General features: G+C 39.7%; 1 protein-coding gene across 17 annotated transcripts in view; it reads left to right on the top strand.

The window, feature by feature from the left end:
* UBR4 (ubiquitin protein ligase E3 component n-recognin 4) overlaps positions 1 to 20,527 on the top strand; it is a 125,082-nt gene that overhangs the window by 14,617 nt on the left and 89,938 nt on the right. For 16 of the 17 annotated variants that reach the window (XR_004974000.1, XR_004974001.1, XR_004974002.1 and 13 more), the window contains exons 9-25: positions 2,969 to 3,093; positions 3,663 to 3,722; positions 3,874 to 4,064; positions 7,186 to 7,285; positions 7,416 to 7,553; positions 8,006 to 8,123; positions 9,084 to 9,271; positions 10,211 to 10,370; positions 10,477 to 10,562; positions 14,272 to 14,441; positions 15,617 to 15,899; positions 16,760 to 16,895; positions 17,792 to 17,871; positions 18,342 to 18,470; positions 19,080 to 19,262; positions 19,417 to 19,539; positions 19,629 to 19,858. Coding sequence is in view for 14 of the 17 variants with exons in the window: in XM_036349203.1 (XP_036205096.1) it covers positions 2,969 to 3,093; positions 3,663 to 3,722; positions 3,874 to 4,064; positions 7,186 to 7,285; positions 7,416 to 7,553; positions 8,006 to 8,123; positions 9,084 to 9,271; positions 10,211 to 10,370; positions 10,477 to 10,562; positions 14,272 to 14,441; positions 15,617 to 15,899; positions 16,760 to 16,895; positions 17,792 to 17,871; positions 18,342 to 18,470; positions 19,080 to 19,262; positions 19,417 to 19,539; positions 19,629 to 19,858 (2,500 nt within the window). In the remaining 3 variants the exon portion in view is untranslated. The remainder of the gene's footprint in view (positions 1 to 2,968; positions 3,094 to 3,662; positions 3,723 to 3,873; positions 4,065 to 7,185; positions 7,286 to 7,415; positions 7,554 to 8,005; positions 8,124 to 9,083; positions 9,272 to 10,210; positions 10,371 to 10,476; positions 10,563 to 14,271; positions 14,442 to 15,616; positions 15,900 to 16,759; positions 16,896 to 17,791; positions 17,872 to 18,341; positions 18,471 to 19,079; positions 19,263 to 19,416; positions 19,540 to 19,628; positions 19,859 to 20,527) is intronic. The other variant, XM_036349204.1, reaches the window with a different exon arrangement.

Raw genomic sequence — 20,527 nt, 5'->3', positions numbered from 1 at the left:
TCAAACACAGGTATACTTTCCAGAAACCATGAGATTTTTCTAAGTACACTCTCCCCCTTTACCTTTGCTTCCTTCCTTCCCTAATAAAGATATTAGGGATCATCTAATATCTTTTCTACGTGAAATGAGGTCTCAGTAGGAATCTTGTAGGTTGTCCTATTAACTAACAGCTAGCATTGTGTTATGTGCATATTTGGTTTTATAGTGTGTGCAGATAATGTCTACTGTATGAAAAGCAATATGCCAGTGCTATTGGGATATTGAGGTAAGTAATCTGTAATTCCTGCCCTCAAGGAACCTATACCCAAGAGTGGAGAGCAGATAGAACCACATAGCATAATATAAAATAGGAGATGCTAAAGGCAATAAGAGAAGTATAGTGTATTAGGGACACCCAAAGAAGGGAGCGATTGAGTGTTGCTGTGGGAGCAGGTTTGAGGAAGGCTTTGTAGAACAGGTGGTATCTGTTTATATTGGTAAATATGATGAATGTTATTCTTCATGCTTCCACAAAATCCCCTTCCTCTTGATCACACTGCCTTGAGAGTGGGGCCTGACAGCTGGTTTACTCTCTTAAGTTATTGTTACCATGACTATTTAACTATCATAATCCTGGAATGTCTTGGAAGGTATAACCGTTTCTGATGTTTACTTGGTGCTGTAAGTGAGGATTTGAACAGTCTAGGAAGTCTGACTTTGGGGGCACAAAGAAATTACTGAAGTTGGTCACCTTTCTACATTCTTGGAACAGCTTATGTTGAACATCTCTGTTCAAATAGGAATCTAACGTTAAATGCACTTCCACCAAGGAAGGCAGTAGTCATGAAGGAATTAAGTTCTGTTGATGCATCTTGTAGGGCACGCAGGATTTTGGCTTGGCTATCCCTAGACAGAGATAAAAGCAGGACCAATAGTATGCTAGACCTTGGGGAACATACTGGGGTGTGTGTGTGTGTGTGTGTGTGTGTGTGTGTGTGTGTGTGTGTTGATTAGTGAATGTTACAGCTTCCAAGAAAGTAGGCCCCAATCCCAGAGGGCTTAGGAATGCAGTCTAAGTCATTTGGACCACATCCTCTAACAGTAGAGACCATTAAAGATTTTGAAAGGTGCTATGATCTGAGCTATATTTTAGGAAGAACATTCAAGCACTAATATGCAGGATATTTTTGGTGTGGGGAAATAGTAGAGGCAGGAGGATCTGTTAGAGGGAATTTGCAGTCACTCAGGTAAGAACACACTAATGGCCTGAGCTAGAGCAGCAGCAGTGGGAGTAGAAAGCTAAGGAAGCATGTGATCGTGCAGTCTCTCCAAGCCCACTTCCAGTATTTATATGCTAGTCCTCTACCGCTGATCTTTGCAGTTTTAAATTTGGGGTTTATTAATTTCAATTTTCAGGAAATTTCTTGAATATCACATGGATCTCAGTGTGTTTAGTAAGTAAGGATTAAAGATTCTTTAAAAATTCTAGTTGGATGAAAAATCCCAGATTTGGTTTGTTGTTGAAGTTTGATCACTTTGAGTTAGATTTAAAGAAATAAATTTGTCCTTGATGCCTTCCAGAAAAACAATGTGGGATTTTTTTCCCGGGATCTTAAAAAAATAATAAAAATCATTAAAAATATATTTTAAGCCCTAACCAGTTTGGCTCAGTTGATAGAGCGTCGGCCTGTGGACTCAAGGGTCCCAGGTTCGATTCCGGTCGAGGGCATATACCTTGATTGCGGGCACATACCCAGTAGGGAGTGTGCAGGAGGCAGCTGATCGATGTTTCTCTCTCATCGATGTTTCTAACTCTCTATCCCTCTCCCGTCCTCTCTGTAAAAAATCAATAAAATATATATATATAAAAAATTTAAAATTAACATTTTATTTATTTTTTAAAATATTTTTTAAATTGATTTTTAGAAAGTAAGGGAGAGGGAGAGAGAGAGAAACATCAGTGTGAGAGCAAAATGTTGATTGACTGCCTCTTGCACCCCCCTACCAGGGATTAAGCCTACAACCTGGGCATGTGTCCTCTGTTGCTCGAACCAGCAACATTTTGATGCACAGGATAATGACCAACTAACTGAGCCACACCGGCCAGGGCAGTAAATTCTATTTTTAAAGCAGTTTCAGGTTTATAGAAAAATTGAGCAGATTGTATAGTTTCCATATACCTTCACTTCCCCACATACTTTCTCTTATTAACATTGCATTAATATGATACACTTGTTATGATTGAGGCACCAGTATTGATATATTATTATTAACTGAAGTTCATAGTTTAGATTAGGGTTCCCTTTTGTGTTGTACAGCTATGTGTGTTTTTACAGATGCATAATATTATGTATTCATAATCATTGTATCATATAGAATAGTTTCATTGTTCTAAAAATCCCCCATACTTCACCTAGTATACTGTTGCCTCTTCCTTATCCTCATCCCTCACCTCTAGTAACCACTGATGTTTTTATTGTCTTCTTAGTTTTACCTTTTCCAGATTGTCATATAGTTAGAATCATGTAGTATGTAATCTTTTCAGATTGTTTTTTTTTTTCCCCTTAGAATATGCATTTCAGTTTCTTCCATGTCTTTTTGTGGTTTTATAGCTCATCTCTTTATTGCTGAATAATATTCCTTATATATGTACCACACTTTGTTTATTCATTCACCCTCTGAAGGACATCTTGATTGCTTCTATTTCTTGGTGATTATGAGTAAAAGATACAATAAATTTACGTATGCAGGTTTTTGTGTGGACAGTTTTTCCGCTCATTTAGGTAAATACCCTTGGAGTATGATTGCCTCCTTTTTGTCTAATGACCCTGCAGTCTATTCTGCACAACGAAGCTGGATTCTCAGATCACTAACAATTACTTTCAGTAATCAAATCACTGAATTGCTTGTGAGTGGGTTTTTTGTTTCAGCTTTGGTAGATTCTTCGGACCATGCCATGATTGAAATCTGTGCATCTTTCTTTTTTCAGGTGTGAGTGTGGCAACCTGTATGGCCATCCTTCACGTGGGCAGTGCTCAGCAAGTGCGGACAGGGTCCACGAGCTCCAAAGAAGACGACTATGAGAGTGATGCAGCTACGATTGTCCAGAAATGTGTAAGTCACCCTCTGGGGATACGGGTGCCTTGACTGTTCAAATGAGAGACTATGGCCAGTTCCTTTCTTCCTTGGTAGAGGAAAAGCCATGGGGTACTCTAGGTCTGAGAGGTAGGCATTCAGTTTGTTTGTTTGGCAGACTGGGTGACCCTGTAGAAAACACTGCCATGTTGTGGTGGCAGTGGACCTTAAAAGATGAGTCATCCAGTCAGCGTATATATCTGAGGGCTTACTATGTGTCAGTGGACTTTTAGTGGAGACATAAATACACAAGATAATTTCCAATAATGATAAGTGTATAGGATGAATAAATGTGTTAGAAAGCAATCTGGGTATGTTGGGCCTGGGTGTGTTGCTTTAGATTGGGTAGAGGGAACACCTCTGAGGTGATGTGAGCTCAGGGAGCCAGTGCCGTGTGAAGATGAAGGAAGGTGTGATGCAATTGTATCATTGGAAAGTGACTTGAGGGTATTTAACTCTCGAAGCTGAATTAATCGAGATAGGATTTAGCATGTATAATGAAATATGTCAGCTTGCTCAAATTTTTGTGTATATTTGATATTGGACAGCTTGAAATTTATGACATGATTGGACAAGCAATCTGCAATTCTCGCCGGGCTGGTGGTGAGGTAAGAAGCACATCTGTGCTACATTCCACTCTTGTAGCGTCTAAGAAGTGTTCCTGTCTTGTAGCCTATAAGAAGTCAATGTTCATATCTTTCTTTTCTGCCTTTTTCTTATTTATTTATTTACAATTACCTTTTATACCCTTTTCAACAGCACTATCAGAACTTCCAGTTGCTCGGTGCCTGGTGCTTGTTAAACAGCCTTTTCCTCATATTGAACCTCAGTCCTACTGCCTTGGCTGATAAGGGGAAAGAGAAAGACCCACTGGCTGCCCTCCGAGTCAGAGACATCCTTTCTCGTACCAAAGAGGGCGTGGGCTCTCCTAAACTGGGGCCTGGAAAAGGGTATGTGTCACTCCTGCCTTGTTTTGTTTTGTTTCCCTGACGTTTTCTGTTGATGAGGGCTAGTTTAACTCTTCTAATCTCCACATCAGTAGAAAAATTTGCCTCCATACCAGTTGAATTTAACAACTAAGCTAATGATCATAATCTACTATCTCTACGTCATAGCTGTATGATTTTGGTGGCAGTGGACTCATTTTTCTCTGATCTTGTTTCCTCATCTGTAAGGAGAAAATATCTATGTAATATATATTTAGGATTTTTCGAGGTTCAAATCAGGAAAGAAGTGCTTTTGTATGATGGGTTTGGTTGATTTGAAGGTGATGACTCAACTTGCATGTTTACCTATAAAAGCGAGGATTTTGTCACGTCCTTCTGGCTTGCTTCCTAAAATACTTGCTACTGTTTTGAAGAAATCTGGGCATTAAGCCCTGCTTGGTAGGAAAGAAGAGATGGCTTCTGTGCTGTTCAGGGTTTTGTTTTCTAAGCCCAGGCATTTCTGGATTGTATTTCTTCATTCTGTCCCAACAATGTACTAGGTAGGTTCTATTCAGGCCTTGAGGCTGTAGCACAATCAAAGCAATGTCCTTGCCTTTGTGGAGTTTATTTCTTTTTTTTTGTGGTTGTTAATCCTCACCCTAGGATATTTTTTCCATTGAATTTTAGAGAGGTTGGAAGGGAGGGTGTGTGTGTGTGGGGGGGGGGGGGGAGCGGGCAGGAACATCAACGTGAGACACGTCGTTGATTGCCCCCTGCACATGCCCCGACTGGAGCTAGGATCAAACCTGCAACCCAGGTATGTGCCATTGACCAGCAATCGGATTTGAGACCCTTTGGTCCACAGGCTGATGTTCTAACCACTGAGAAGAACTGACCAGGGTAGAGTTTATTTTCTAACTGGAACGACAGAGAACAAATATACTAAGTTCATAATAGATTATTATATATGAATGTTGTGAAGAAAATAAGCCAGAGCAAGGTGACAGAGTGATGGGCTGTTATTTTAGTTAGAATGGCCAGGAAAGAGCTCTAAAGATGAGGTGTAGAGAACATAAGTGAAGTGACACAGTGAATGTTGCAAATATTTGGGATAGAATTGTACACATTTTGAGGTAAAAGTATGCGTTGGCATTTTTAAGGTTTAACAAGTTCAGTATGGCTAGAGTGGAGAAATTGAGGAGGGAGATTAGTAGAGAATTAGGTTAGAGAGATGACTAGGGGCCAAGTCACCTAGGGCCCAGTGTAATCTGTAGGTGTAAGAGGTTTTTGACACCTACAGAGTGATATGATCTGATTTATTAGTGACTTGATAATACAGCTTCTGTGTGGAAAATAGACTGTAGGGTCATTAGACAAGAAGGAGGCAGAACAGTTAGGAAGCTCATGCATTACTTCAAATGAGAAAGGAAGGGGATGTGGAGTAGGGTGGTGATGGTAAAGGCAGAGAAGAGGTCATATTGGGATATGTTTTGAAGGTATAGCTGATGGGATTTGCTCATGGCTTGAATGTTGAGTGTGAAGATATGACATCAGAATTTTTGGTGAACCCAGCCGGTGTGGGTCAGTATTTGAGTGTTGATCTATGAACCAGGAGGTCAAGGTTTGATTCCTTGTCATGGAACATGCTCAGGTTGCTGGCTCAATCCTGGCAGGGGACTTAGGGGGAGTGCAGGAGGCAGCTAATCGATGATTTTTATCATTGATGTTTCTATCTCTTTCTCCCGCTCCCTCACTCTCTGAAATCAATACAACTATATTGTGAGTCTATCTTCACTCTTGGTATTGTAAAGGGAAATGCCAAAAAAACACACCTATATTCTTAAAGTAGCAGTTACATTTTTAAAATGGCTGTTGTTTCGTGAGATTTAAAAAGAGTACATGTACATTTTATAAGCTATAAACCATAAGAAAGGGGGGAAAAATCACCCAAATTGGTAAACATTCTACCAGACATCAGACATTTTTCTGTACACATATATATGTTTTACAAGATTAGGATCACTGTTATGAAATATTGTTGACATCTTTTCAGTGAACAAACTATGTAAGTTTTTAATGGCTGACAGTATTCCACTATATAATTACATCATAGTTAATTATCTTATTAAACACTGAAGTTGTTTCAAGCTTATTTTGATAAACAATACTCTATTAAAACTTCTAAAACACAAATCTTTGTGAACTTGTTTAATGATCCCCTTGGAGTAAATCCCTAGAAGTGTAATTGTTAGGAGAAAGGGCACACACTTATTGAAACATTTGCAATGTTTTGCCAAGTTCCTCTTGTCTGCATTTCCACCAACTGTGTGCATATGCTCATTCTCCCAGGTCCGCTGTGACGTGGTTATCGTTAGGCCTCATGGTTGCTAACAGAAGTGAAAGATGTTCTTATATTGCTCTTATTTGTATATCTTTGGTTACTAGTGTGATTGTGGTTTATTGCTCATCTTTGTTTCTTTTGTAAACTGCCTATGTCCTTTGCCTCAGTTTTTCCTCTTTGGTGTTTGTCCTTTTTTACTTATTGATTTACATGAGCTCATTGTAAATTGGATATGCAAACTTTGTCATGTCACTCAGACAAAAGTTTTATAGAAGTTGGTACTTTTTAACGCTTTCTTCTCAAAAGAATGACTTTTAGAAAGTTCAAACACCATTTAAATGTCAGCATCTTCACATGACTCAGTGGCTGGGTAGCTCAGTTCATTACAGTGTCATCCTGATATGCCAAGGTTGCAGGTTCGGTCCACACTCAGAGCATGAATATAAGTGGAACACTAAAAATTAATGTTTCTCTCTCTCTCTCAAAAAAAAAAAAAAAAATCAATAAAATTCCATGGGCTTGGAAGTTTCTTCCAGTCCTGGAATTCTTAACCTGAAGCCTGTGGATCCTTAGGCAGTCTGTGGGTGGCCTCCAGGGAGACTGTGCACTTCTGAAATTACATGCAGATTGTGTGTGTGTGTGTGTGTGTGTGTGTGTGTGTGTGTGTACTGTTTTCTCCCCTGGGGAAAGGTCCATAGATTCTGAAAGGGGTCTAGGACCCCAAAATGACAAGATCCACTGTTTTTATGGTTGTAATTTATTGTGAGTTCTCTAAGATTTGTGTTTTCCTTTTGCTTCGTGTAGGCATCAGGGATTTGGGGTGCTCTCGGTAATTTTGGCAAACCATGCTGTCAAGCTGTTAACATCCCTCTTTCAAGACCTGCAAGTGGAGGCTCTGCACAAGGTGAGCGGATTGTACTCAGGGAATCAGTATATCGATGGCTGGATCTACTGGATAAGCTAGTGGGAGCTAGCAGATCAGGTTATTTCCTGATGATTCATAACATTAATTATCTTCTGATGTTTACCTTCAGGGCTGGGAGACAGATGGTCCCCCTGCAGTCCTAAGCATCATGGCTCAGAGCACCTCCATACAGAGAATTCAACGGCTGATTGACTCTGTTCCACTGACGAACTTGCTGTTGACATTACTCTCAACTTCCTACAGAAAGGTGGGTGGGTCATGCCATTGGTAATTGGAAGATCTTATATAGCATAACCTTCTCAGACTACGTTCTTACTGTGACCTTTATAAATGCCAAATTTGTGGTAATAGTTTTAAAGATTAGAGGAACTCTTAAATTATTCTAAACATTTGAATCAGCTATTGGCTGTTAGCGTTGTGACACATTTGGCTACTTGGTGATTTGTGACAATTGGCATGCTGAAGGAAAAACACAGTACACTATGGAAACACCGTTTTTAATTCTTGTCCGTATTTCTGGTTTTGGAGTGCTTTTGTAGGGTAAAGCAGAGAGTCATGAAGGGGGCTGTTAGGAGAGCTACTCCTTGGATCTAGAAAGAAGAGTAAGACACAGAAAAGACTTTCCAAGTGGTGATGGGATGAAGTAGGATGGCTCCAATTTTGTGGTTGTCAGTTACACAAGCCTCACTGTTTGCCTAGGCATGTGTCCTGCAGCGTCAGAGGAAGGGCTCCATGAGCAGCGATGCCAGTGCCTCTACTGACTCGAACACCTACTACGAGGATGATTTCAGCAGCACGGAGGAGGACAGCAGCCAAGGTAGAGTCTCTCTTTTCTGTCTCCCAGGAGATCAGCTCCAGAGTGCAGTGGGACGTTTCCCAGTGGTTCCTGTAGTTTCCTATTTGCCATTTTCTCTCAGCTGCCTAGCCTGGATCTTGATTTTATGTGTACTCAATAGTGACATGTTATTTAAGAGTAAGTTGAGCTGTTGAAGACCAAACGATAGAAACTGCTATAAGTAAAGCCCAGATCGCTTTTCATTCCTTTTCCTCCAAGAATCAAAATACATCTCAGTTCATGTTTCTTTTCATGTTAACCCATTTTGTGAACTCTGCTCTGAGCTTGCCCACTGGAACTGAAAAGGTTGTGAGGTGCTTGGTTTGGCTGTTGCCATAGATGTGTGGCTTGGGGAAGCTTTGGGAGAGACTGTTGCCGTGAACTACAGGCAAAACTAGCATTTCCTCCTGCCTCAGTTTGGAGAAAGATTGTAAAAGATAAGTATCTCAGATTCTTTATAATCAGGCCTGAGGGACCAATGTACGGTATTGCGAAAGGTACGAATCTTATCTTGGGGTTTACAACTATAGGCAAGTAAAAATTTGCTCTGGAAAATATTTGCTTTGTGGCCAGTAAAATAAAGTGAGATTGGTTTTCTTCCTCTGTTGGGCTCCTTTAAAAAAAAATCAGTTGTTAACAAAGGGAAAAAAAAATCCGTTTTATTGAGGTATAATTTACATAAAGTGCTCCCATCTTTTGTATATGTTTAGATGTTTTAAAATTTTCAATTACAGTTGATGTACAATATTATATTAGTTTCAGGTGTAAAAACATAGATGAGTTTTGACAAATGTATGCAGTTGTGTAACTACCGCCACAATCAAGATATCCTTGTGTTCCTTTTGACTTAGGTACTTTTTTTTACGAAGTATCTATATGATATACTAACAGTTTAAATTTAAAAAATGTATTATGTTTGTTGGTGTTTTTCTCTCTGTTCAGATGATGACAGTGAGCCTATTTTGGGGCAATGGTTTGAAGAGACCATCTCCCCCAGTAAAGAGAAAGTGGCACCTCCACCTCCTCCTCCACCCCCTCCTCTGGAGAGCTCTCCAAGAGTTAAAAGCCCCAGTAAGCAGGCCCCTGGTGAGAAGGGCAACATTTTGGCCAGCCGCAAAGATCCTGAGTTGGTAAGAGTGGATTTCTGAGATTTAGGGGAAGGAAAAATGGGAGAAAGGGCATGAAAAGCAGATAATTTAACTAAAGCATTTTGTAGGATGGGTAATTGTAATATTTAAAAGTATTTTATCTTAGGACTTAAATGTATCAATTATGCTTGATGGAATAACTTATACTCTTGGTGGTGTTTCTGTGATTGAGGGTTAGTATCATGGTCTTGGAGTTAGAAGTGATTTTTTCAATTATATGTCTCTTACTGCTCTGTTAGTTTGGGCAAGAGTCTGAACTCCTCCTTGCCTCAATTTTGGTTTTATCATATGGGAGTGATTGTACCTGCTTTTAAGGGTGTTGTAAAGACCTCTTAGCATAGGTCTGGTACATAGTAAGTTCTTGCTAACTCTTTTTCCAACCAGTATTTATAGATGATGTACTCTGCGTCAGCCCCTATTCTGAAGCTGTATTAGCAAACAAGTCAGATACAATCTTTGCTTTCATACAGCTTAGTCTAGTCAAGGATCTGGAATAAAGCATTTATACAATAATTCAATTTAATTGTAATAGAGCAGGAAAAGAACTAAGAATTCTATAATGATGATATAGGCCTCAGAATTGAATATATCAATAATACCCTAGAACTGGACAAATATAGATTGTAGCAGAGAAAGAAGTGAGTCAGTCTATTTGGAAAATCCCTGTCTTCATACAATATTTTGTGAAGTCTGTTATACTAAACTGGCATACTGTTTTGTGTAATTGGTAGAATTACATGGGAAGGACTATCATAATTAAACTTAGTCCTGATGTAGGAATTTAAAATCTGACTTTTTAAATTCATTGTTTATTATAAGCATGAGGCCCATGGGCATATTTTACTTGTCTTTGTATTCAGGATTTGTAGGGGCTCTGGGCTCAGAACCTGATATGAGCTTTTTTGCTTTTGTTCTTTTTAGTTCTTAGGTCTGGCTTCCAACATTTTGAACTTCATCACCTCTTCCATGCTGAACTCTCGGAACAATTTTATCCGAAACTATCTGAGTGTATCTCTTTCAGAACACCATATGGCCACCCTGGCCAGTATCATTAAGGAGGTGGACAAAGATGGATTCAAGGGTCAGTAGACAGGATATCTTTTTCTAGGGGAGTTTGGCTGTCGGCAGGGTGGTGTGATGCATCAAGTAGCTGCTTGAATAAATTGGTTTTCCCATTTGTCTCCAAGGTTCATCAGATGAAGAGTTCGCTGCTGCTCTCTATCACTTCAACCACTCTTTGGTGACTTCTGACCTTCAGTCACCTAACCTGCAGGTTTGTGTGCACTATGACTGGTCAGGCCAAGAGCTCTTCATCAGTTCTCGGCAGGCTGCAGTTGTTCTATTGCTAAGGAATGCAGTTTGTCATGGAATCCCCACACTGGGAAGAGTTTCTGAGAAGGATTCTAGTATGTCCCTCTGCCTCAATTAGGATCATTTTAGGGAAAAGAAAATGTCACTCAGGAACAACTACATAATTCCCAATGACTGTCCTAGTAGAAAAGTGGGCAAAATAAACAAGAGAGCAGTTTATTTAAAAAATAGAAATGGCCAACAAACAGGAAATGTTCGTCATTAGTAATCTTCAGAAATACAAATTAAAAGGTGTGTTTTAAAGGAATCAGATGACAGGAGATAGATGCTCTCTTATACACTCCTGCTTGCAAACCCACCACCAAAATGAAGTCTAGGTTCTTGATCGTGGATTTCTAAATCTTAAAATTTTCTCTCCCTACTGAAGTACCTGATGTTCCGAATTCTAAATCTGAAATTTCTCATTTCATTAGTTTCATATATGTATTTATTTTTGCATTTATTGTTCTTAAATGTTAAAATTACTGTTTTTAGTTTTTATAGCAAATGACATCGTGATCTGTGGAATCTTTTTAGGCTTTTTTCACTTAATATTATTTAGTAATAAACTGCCAAGATCCATCTATACTTTTGCAGTTCTTGTTTTGACTGCTATATAATATTCCACTCTCTTTGTGACTATACCAGTTTATTTCCCATCTACTCCCACTGACAGACCTTTGGGTAGTGTCAGGTTTAATTGAAATTCCAGGTGTTGCTATGGTCTTCTTGTACATCTCCCTGTTCTCTTGGGACTATAACTAGGAGTAGAGTTGATAGGTTATGGAGTTTGTGTGGCCTTAAGCAGATAATGCCAGACTACCCTTCTAAGCAGCTGTACTAAATTTTACTCCCACCAGCAATGTGTCAGAGGCATGTGGATTCGCATTCTCTCCCAACATTTGGCAATGTCATATTTTCAAAACTTTCTTAACATGGTCACAGTGGTTCTCAATCTTATTGTGCATAAGGATGCCTGAGGATTTTGTTTAAAATACTGATTCCTAGTTACTGCAACACTGCCGTCGCCCAGTGGAATTTGGTAGATCTCCAATAACTTGCCCTACTATTTTGAAAAGTTTTTTGTTACTCTTAAGATTCATTCAGTAGATTCTCAGAATCAAGACACAAGTCAAGGATTTGAACTTGCCCCCAAAGGGACAAAATCCAGGAAGCTATTTCAAGAGGTTAAAATTGATTCTCATAATCCCAACCTGTTTAAGAAATTCTTAAAATTTTTCTTTTGTTGAAAAAAATAATTATAAAAGCTATTTATACTTACCTACTGTTACATGAAAACGTTTATTTTTTGGAGGGGCAGGAAAGAGGATATAAATTGAGTAGAAAAGTTGTTGACCTATCTAAGATGAAGGGAAGGAAATGCTTCAGTTAGTAGATGGCCAGCAGTACTTCTCAGATTGTATAGGGTCAGGGTGTCTTCCAAAGTTACCAGTTCCTTGTCCAGATCTGAGTTTATATAGGAAAGTTTCAGAGTTCATAGACTTGGTCTTTTCTTGCCTAAACTTGTCCAAATAATAGGGAAGAAACATTTTTCTCTAGAGAATAGTTCTTAAGATTCCAATAATGATGTTGTCCTCTTAGCATTTTAAAAACAATTACAGACCTTGTGTTGACATGCAATCAGATTGCCCGCAGCTACTGAAGAAATCCTTAAACTTCCCTTTTAATTTGATCTCCAAACGTCGGACTTTAAATTTCCCCCCCGAATTTCATAGCTATGATGGAAGAAAGTACAGGGTGGTCAGTGCAATCTAACAATCTTCTATTGAGTTCCCTACCTCAGATATTGTTTCTTTGGAGTAATGTACAAAGCCACGTTACCTAAGGTGCCGTGAAGGGCAACCAGTTAGGGGCGACCAGGCCGGCAGAGGGAGGCAGTTGGGGGCGACCAGGCTGACAAGGGGGGCAGTAAGGGGTGATCAGGCCGGCAGGGAGGGGACAGTTGGGGGCGACCTGGCCAGCAGTGGGGGCAGTTAGGGGTGATCAGGCCTGCACGCAGAGTCAGTGAGGGGCGATCAGGCTGGCGGTGGAGGGGGCAGTTAGGGGCAACCAGGCAGGCAGGCAGGTGAACAATTAGGAGCCAGCAGTCCAGGATTCTGAGAGGGATGTCCGACTGCCACTGCCGGTTTATGCCTGATCCCCGGGATTGGGCCTAAACCGGCAGTCAGACATCCCCCAAGGGGTCCCGGATTGGAGAGGTTGCAGGCTGGGCTGAGGGAAGCCCCCCACCCCACCCTTGTGCACGAATTTCATGCACTAGGCCTCTAGTATTGTATAAAATTAAAGGAATATATATTAATCATAATCCTTTCACCAAATTCATGATTTTAATTTGTGCATGTCTTCTTCTAGTCCCCATCCATATAGTTTGCATTGTTTTACAGTTGTAATGAGAACATTGATACATCTTGATTTTTGCCTTTTCAAATTATATATATATTTTTTATGTTTACCTTGCCACCGTGTGGCTGCATATTAAACATTTAGATATTTTTCCTAGTTTTTTATTATAATAGTGCTCCAGTGTCTATTTTTTATATAGCTCAGACATGTTTATTTTTTTTTGAATCATTACCTCGAGTCAGGGATTGAGAAGTCGTTCATATGTGTGTTGAGCGTAGCGATTAAGAGTGTAGGTTTTAGAAGTAAACTTGGCTTTGTTACTTGGTAATCTTGTGGCTTTGGTTGAAACCACTCTGAGCTGTTTCCCTCATCAATAAAATGGAGCACATACCTACCCAACGTTACAGCTCTGAGCATTTAGTGTGATAGTGTATGTAGAGCGTTTAGCCTACGGTAACTGCCTAGTACGCGTCAACTACTTGTGATATCTTTAATGTTTTGAATAATTATTTCCAAGGAATGAGCTCCTCTAGAATGTTTTTTAAGAATATAATTTAATGTGGCAGACTTAGAAGTTTATCCTGTGTCCTGAGGTAACCATGATTTGTGTTTTCTGAAGCCAAGTGAGAAAGCAGGCTTTTGTCTGCTTTTCCATTGCATCCTGCTCAGTTTGTGTGTGTGTTTGGGAAGATAACTTGCAGCTTAGATAACTGAGCTGAACGTAAAGCTCATTTGAATGACATGCCTCAACTGGAGGCAGACAGCCCTGATTAATTCTAGATGCCTTGACATCTTCCAGGCAAGTTTCCCTGCTAATACTGTTAATGTAAGTTGTTAGACCTATAACGTGTTGTATCTTCCCCTTTTGAGTGTTATTTGTAGCATGTAACTGATTATGGAAGAAAAAAATGTTAGCTATTTCAGTTCAAGTTATCTTTGGAAAGTACAGACTTCATGTTCTATCTATTTAGAATATTTCCCTGATTCTACCGTCTCAATGCATTTCTCCTTTTTCAGGACCTCATTTCTGACACTAATTAATGATAATTGTTAATGGGGTTAGGTTAGTAATTTTTTCCTTTATATTTTTGTCATTTGTTGAATGAAATGATCTTTTTCAAAACTACTTCTAAGTCTGAATTTTTGCAACCTCTTTTATTTAAATTACTCCTTTCAGTGTTAAAAAGTAACATTAGAGAGCATGAGTAGCCTTTTGGCCTCATTTGCTGTCGTTTTCCTAATGGTCTCTTGTATGTCTTCCATGTCAGAACACACTATTGCAGCAGCTGGGAGTTGCTCCTTTTTCTGAGGGCCCGTGGCCCTTGTACATCCACCCTCAAAGCCTCTCTGTACTGTCACGCCTCCTGCTCATCTGGCAACATAAAGCCGCTGCTCAAGGTGACCCTGATGTCCCTGAATGCCTTAAAGTTTGGGACAGGTAAGAAAATGCCAGAGGAGCCCTGTGGAGAAGGTTATTTACTTTTTCTTTGTAGTGAATCTGTACCTCTGAGGATGTTCTCTGATGATAGTGTTGAAAGTGGTGAAGGTGGAGGAGTGTGTTTCTGAGGGAGAGGGTTGGGGGAAGATGTGCTGTTTAAAAGACAGAAGTACATAAACTGTGGTCTAGAAACAGAATTCCTTCAGCCAGGAAGGGATTTGGTTGCAGTTATGAGATAGAACCTAAATCATGAACGTAACCAATTTTATCCTGACCTGGTTTTTTGAGAGGGAACAGGGAAGCCAACTCTGTCTGTGGTTGTATTGCTTTCAGCAAGAAACCACTGAGAGTGACTTGCAGTCTTTTTTGGACAACTTTTAAAGAATTTTTTTACTTGGGGGAAGCTCAGACTAATTATCTAAATCCTCTTTAGATGGACCTATATTTGCATTTTTGTTTACGTGGTTAGAAGTCTTCAAAGCAGTTTATTTTCCTAAAAGGCTTTGCTTTTCCTCTTTTTACGATCAAATAATTCTAATGTTGGATTGAAGAAATCATAAACCCCTCAAATGCCAAAGACCCTACATTTTTCCTGGTGGAATCTTGCAAAAAGGCCAGGAGGTAGTGAGGGGAATGTGTGGGGGAAGCCCTTATTAAAACACAAATCTCTATTCTGATAGCCAAAGGCAGCAGAAACAGTTGGCTACGTTTATTCCTTTTTTGCATAAAAGCTCTTCCAACAAGTTCTGAATAGCAGAGGTTTGAGTTATTTTAGACTATTATTATGCATTGATTAAACCTGTACTATAAACTAAAAAAATTAAACTCTAAATCAAAGTATAGGGCAAAGTAATAATTGTTTTTACCTGACCAGATTTGTTAATTAAAAAAAAAATCACCACCTTTTGGGTGTTGGCAGTTCTTGCCATTGTCACAAATGGCTGGGCTGGTGTGAATATTCCTGTGGCCTCCCTAGACATTGCTGAAGGTTCTTGTGGATCCATCTGGCTTTTTTGTAGCCAAGATTTAGTTTTTTTTTTACATGTGGCTTTTTGTCTTCCTCAATTTGCTATCTTAATGCCTGGGTTTAACTCTTCGAGCAATTAACATTGTAACACTTTGGGGATGTTCTAATTTTTTTTCCAAATGGACATATTCTCCTTTTTCTCTGCTAGGTTTTTGTTGACAATGAAGCAGAATGCCTTGCAAGGGGTGGTGCCCAGTGAGACAGAAGACTTGAACGTAGAACACCTGCAGCTGCTCCTTCTCATTTTCCACAGCTTCACTGAGAAAGGCCGGCGGGCCATATTGGTCCTTTTTGTGCAGATCATCCAGGAGCTGAGTGCCAACATGGATGCCCAGAGGCGCTCTGTGCCTCTCATCCTGGCTCGCCTTCTTTTGATCTTTGATTATCTGCTTCACCAGTACTCCAAGGCCCCTATGTATCTGTTTGAGCAGGTATGATGGACATACTCTTTTTGCTTTACTAGCCGTTATTGAGAGTGTTTTCTTCTTGAGTTACATGATATAAGCCAAAATGACCTGCTCAGTTTAGGTTTAAGGTGTTCATTGTGGTAGGCATTTGAGTAGCCTTGGGAAGACCACTAGGACTTGTGTTTGTGCACTCCCACTTTATGTTTAGCCAGAAGCAATAAATGTAGCTGACTTGATTTGATGTGTTTGTTAAAAGTGGATTATAGGCTCTGTTCACAGGTGTCCTTCTTTGACTTAACCTTGCTTTGTCTAGCAAGCACAGTACCCTGAGCATCAGCCCTTAGTGAATATCTGTTAGTGGTTGAATAATGGTCAAGGAGTAAATTTTATGGTTCAGTGAATTCTTCTGTAGGAATCCAAAATGAGGATGGAAGGGCCAGTTAAGAATTATTATACTCAGCATTTCTTTTTTTTTTTTTTTTTAAATATATTTTATTGAGTTTTTACAGAGAGGAAAGGAGAGAGATAGAGAGCTAGAAACATCAATGAGAGAGAAACATCGACCAGCTGCCTCCTGCACACTCCCCACTGGGGATGTGCCCGCAACCAAGGTACATGCCCTTGACCAGAATCGAACCTGGGACCTTTCAGTCCGCAGGCCGATGCTCTATCCACTGAGCCAAACCGGTCTTGGCAGCATTTCTTAAAATGTTTCATTTTACTCCAGCAAAAAGATGCCCCCCAAAAGAAGTCACTGAAAAATCTGAAGATTTTATTTTAGTTATGAATTCCTTAAACTTTGATGCATCAGTGTACATCATGCCTGGAGTGAGAAGCAGATGGCAACTGTGCATTCTTCTTACTTTGAGTATTTGTTTTAAAAGGTGCAGCATAACCTGCTCAGTCCTCCTTTTGGTTGGGCAAGTGGATCCCAAGACAGCAACAGCCGCCGGGTGACCACCCCCCTCTATCATGGTTTCAAAGAAGTAGAAGAAAACTGGTCCAAGCATTTTTCATCAGGTCAGACAAAAGACTGTCAATAAGAAACTGAGTTATTGGTTCTCATGGGCAGGAGACTCCTTGAGGATCTTTGCTCATTAGTTTGTCTACTGCCTTGGGTGACAAGTACCTATAGATTCAAAACATTTTCAGAAATAGACGCTCACATCTCCAGCATTTATTTTAAAACAACAAAAACATACACATTGAGACACAAGAATTAGAGTCCTTTTGTCTGCCACTCTAGATGATTAAATTTAATTTCTCTTTGGATGTGGTTCTGACTCATAGGCTAAATTCCTTTTGGGTCAATATTCAGAAAATAATGGGAGTCATGACATTCTGTGTGGTATTCCTAGTTGCCCATTCTTTTGATGAGGTGCCTCTTGTGTGCATTTTTTAGTATGAGTTTGCTCTTATCATGAGGATTGTGAGATGTTTAGAGTATTCTGTGGAAATGTTCAAGTGTTCGTATGAATTTACTATCATTTGGATCTCTTATTAGTCCCTTTGGTATTGGGGAAATAGTATTTAACTTTAAGGTAGTCAGTCTAATGATACAATTTTGTTGATGAGCTTGGTAATAGAGCATGTTAGTTAACTCGTAAGTAGTAGTTCTTATCTGGGGGTGATTGTGCCCCCACTGCCAAAGGAGATATTGGTCAGTGTCTACAGACATACTTAGTTGTCACAACTGGGAGACTGCTCCTGGTATTCAGTGGATAGGAGCCAGGATGGTGCCAAACATTCTACAGTCTGCAGAACAGCCTCCTATAGTGGAGTTATTTGGCCCAAAATGTCAGTAGTGCCACGGTTGGGAAACCCTGTTCCAAAGTGTTTCTTGGTTTTTACATTTTACACTTATTAAACAGAGTTGAGAATAAAATACTTTTTTTAATAAGCACATTATTTTTCAGATGCTGTGCCACAGCCCAGATTCTACTGTGTCCTGTCCCCAGAAGCCTCAGAGGATGATTTGAACCGACTCGATTCTGTGGTACCAGGAATTTTAAAACCCCATTGTACATGCGGGTCAGATGGTTTCCACCAAAAGCAGTCTGTCAGTGGGAAAGGGAATGACTGTATGTAATGAGGGAATTTGGTCTGTGTCAAGGTTTGAGGTTATTCTAAAAGGACAATGCTATTTTGAGGTTTATTGGCTGGGCTCCAGTTTTGCTATAGGGGTTGTCCTTCTTGGTGGTTGACACCTCTGACACGTGATCCCTGAAGATTTTTAGCATTTTCACATGCCAATATTTTAATGGATAAACATAGTTGCCTTATTCTAAAGCCTGCACTGTGGGCTGACAATGGTTTATATGAGGGCCCTGAGTGGGAATCTATAATAAGAAGTTATTAATCAGAATTAGATGAACTCTTTTGTCAATCATGAGGTTAAACGATAGTGTAAGTAGTAGGAAAAAAATATTTCCAAAAATAATAAATGATTATCTTTCTTGGTATTAGGCATGTGATGTTCTCTTCTCCAAGCTTGTCAGTTATGATGAGCTTTATACTGCCCTGACATCCCTGCTTGCAGCTGGTTCCCAGCTTGACACGGTCAGGAGAAAGGAAAACAAGAATGTTACAGCGCTGGTAAGACCATGGAAGCCTCGGCTAGTTATGAAGTTTGGCCTTTGTTTGATAATTGGTAGCAGTTCTACCAGAAATTTCCTTCAGTATTTCTATGTCATTATTCATCTTAGAGATAACGGCATCCTAAGTATTACATATCCTGAGAGTGCTTAATGGGTGATACCGAAAGCCTCACACTTGAACTTTTTCTGTGGTCACAGCAAGGTGTCTCTCTCCCTCTCTCTCTCTCTCTCTCTCTCTCTCTCTCTCTCTCTCTCTCAGCCTTAACAGCAGTCAGGCCACAGAAAAGGCCAGCTGATTGTGGGCCTGCCAAGGAGAATGTCCTGCTTTCTTTTAGTTACTTGTTAAATTGTTTGGAGAGCCCAAGTTGTCTCAGAGCAGCTTTTTTGGCCTGTGAAGTGTGCAGAATAAGGTGCAAATTACTTGTATGTGCTTTCACATTTTCTGCTTTATTATTAGATATATTCTCTAGAACGACTTGAGAGCCAAATCTCAATTGAAAATCAGGACTATTCTGCTTTGAGAGTTGTGTTTGGAGCAGTTCTTACCATTAAGGAGACCTTGAGGCAGTGCTACTACCTTATTGACTGCTCTTTTTGCTTCTTCCAGGAGGCCTGTGCCCTTCAATATTACTTTTTGATACTGTGGAGGATCCTAGGAATTTTACCACCATCAAAGACCTACATGAACCAGCTGGCCATGAACTCACCTGAGATGAGTGAATGTGACATCTTACACACTCTGCGGTGGTCTTCTCGCCTGCGGATCAGCTCCTATGTCAACTGGATAAAGGTACCACAGTGGAATGTAGAGCTTGCTGCTAAGAAATAATATTCAAAGCCAGTGTTCTCTGTGCTGTTGGGAACTTTTAAATGTAAAAGTAATGAAAACTTCAGACTCTGTCTATATTGATCTCCTGAACACTTTTTTCTTGCTGTCCAAATAGGATCACCTTATCAAACAGGGAATGAAGGCTGAACATGCTGGTTCTCTCCTAGAACTGGCTTCCACTAAGTGCAGTTCGGTGAAGTACGACGTTGAAATTGTAGAGGAATACTTTGCTCGACAGGTATGTGTATTTTGGATTCATAGTGACTGAATTTGGCTTTTGCCACACAGCCTTTGCCACAACTAATTAATATCTTGTTATTTTTAAAGATCTCATCATTCTGTAGCATCGACTGTACCACCATCTTGCAGCTCCATGAAATTCCTAGTCTGCAGTCCATCTACACCCTTGATGCTGCTATCTCGAAGGTCCAGGTCTCCTTGGATGAGCACTTTTCCAAGATGGCTGCTGAGACTGATCCTCATAAGTCATCTGAAATCACCAAGAATCTACTCCCGGCTACACTACAGCTCATTGATACCTATGCGTCATTCACTAGGTGTGATGGGCTGCCTGCCCGGAGGTGGCAGAAAGGGAGAATTTAGATCCTTGGGTGGTTTACTAGTACTTTCTTCAGGAGCCTGAAAATTCCAAAAATTGAACTTTGTAGTTCTAAGTACTATTCACTCTTCAGATCCTCAATGATTCAGAATTTTGTTGGGTTTGTTTTTATCAACTTAGATTTTTTTCTTTTCTTTCTTCTCTAATATGAAGGGGTATCTGATGAGGGAATTTTTGAATAGTTCAGTAAGAATCAAGAGAAAGTTTAATTCTTATAAATCTTTAAATGTTTTCTAGCATTTTACTTGTAAGATACAAAGAAAGATAATGTAATTTTTCCAAGCATGGTCATTTCTTCCATTATTTACTAAGATGAAGCTCTTCAAATGCTCTTTAAATTTTATGGTATGTAGTTAGAGAAACAAATTTTTAATGAGTTAGAGTATATTAAAATCCAACGCTTTCTAATAAGCATGGAAAATCACATGCCATGTAGATTTGTTTGTTCTTCATGATGTCTAAATATTTTGGAATTCATTTTCAGTGTATAAAAATTAGGAGTTTATTCACAAATCAAAATTTCTGGCCTTTTACGTTGAAAGAGCTGGCAGAACTGGGCCTGACTTGCCACGGATCAGTAACAAACCAGAGCTGAGGAGTGACCACT

Source organism: Myotis myotis, unplaced genomic scaffold (assembly GCF_014108235.1).
Source record: "Myotis myotis isolate mMyoMyo1 unplaced genomic scaffold, mMyoMyo1.p scaffold_m19_p_2, whole genome shotgun sequence".
In the NCBI taxonomy this organism is placed as follows: Eukaryota; Metazoa; Chordata; class Mammalia; order Chiroptera; family Vespertilionidae; genus Myotis; species Myotis myotis.
This window is presented reverse-complemented; position numbering and strand designations above follow the sequence as displayed.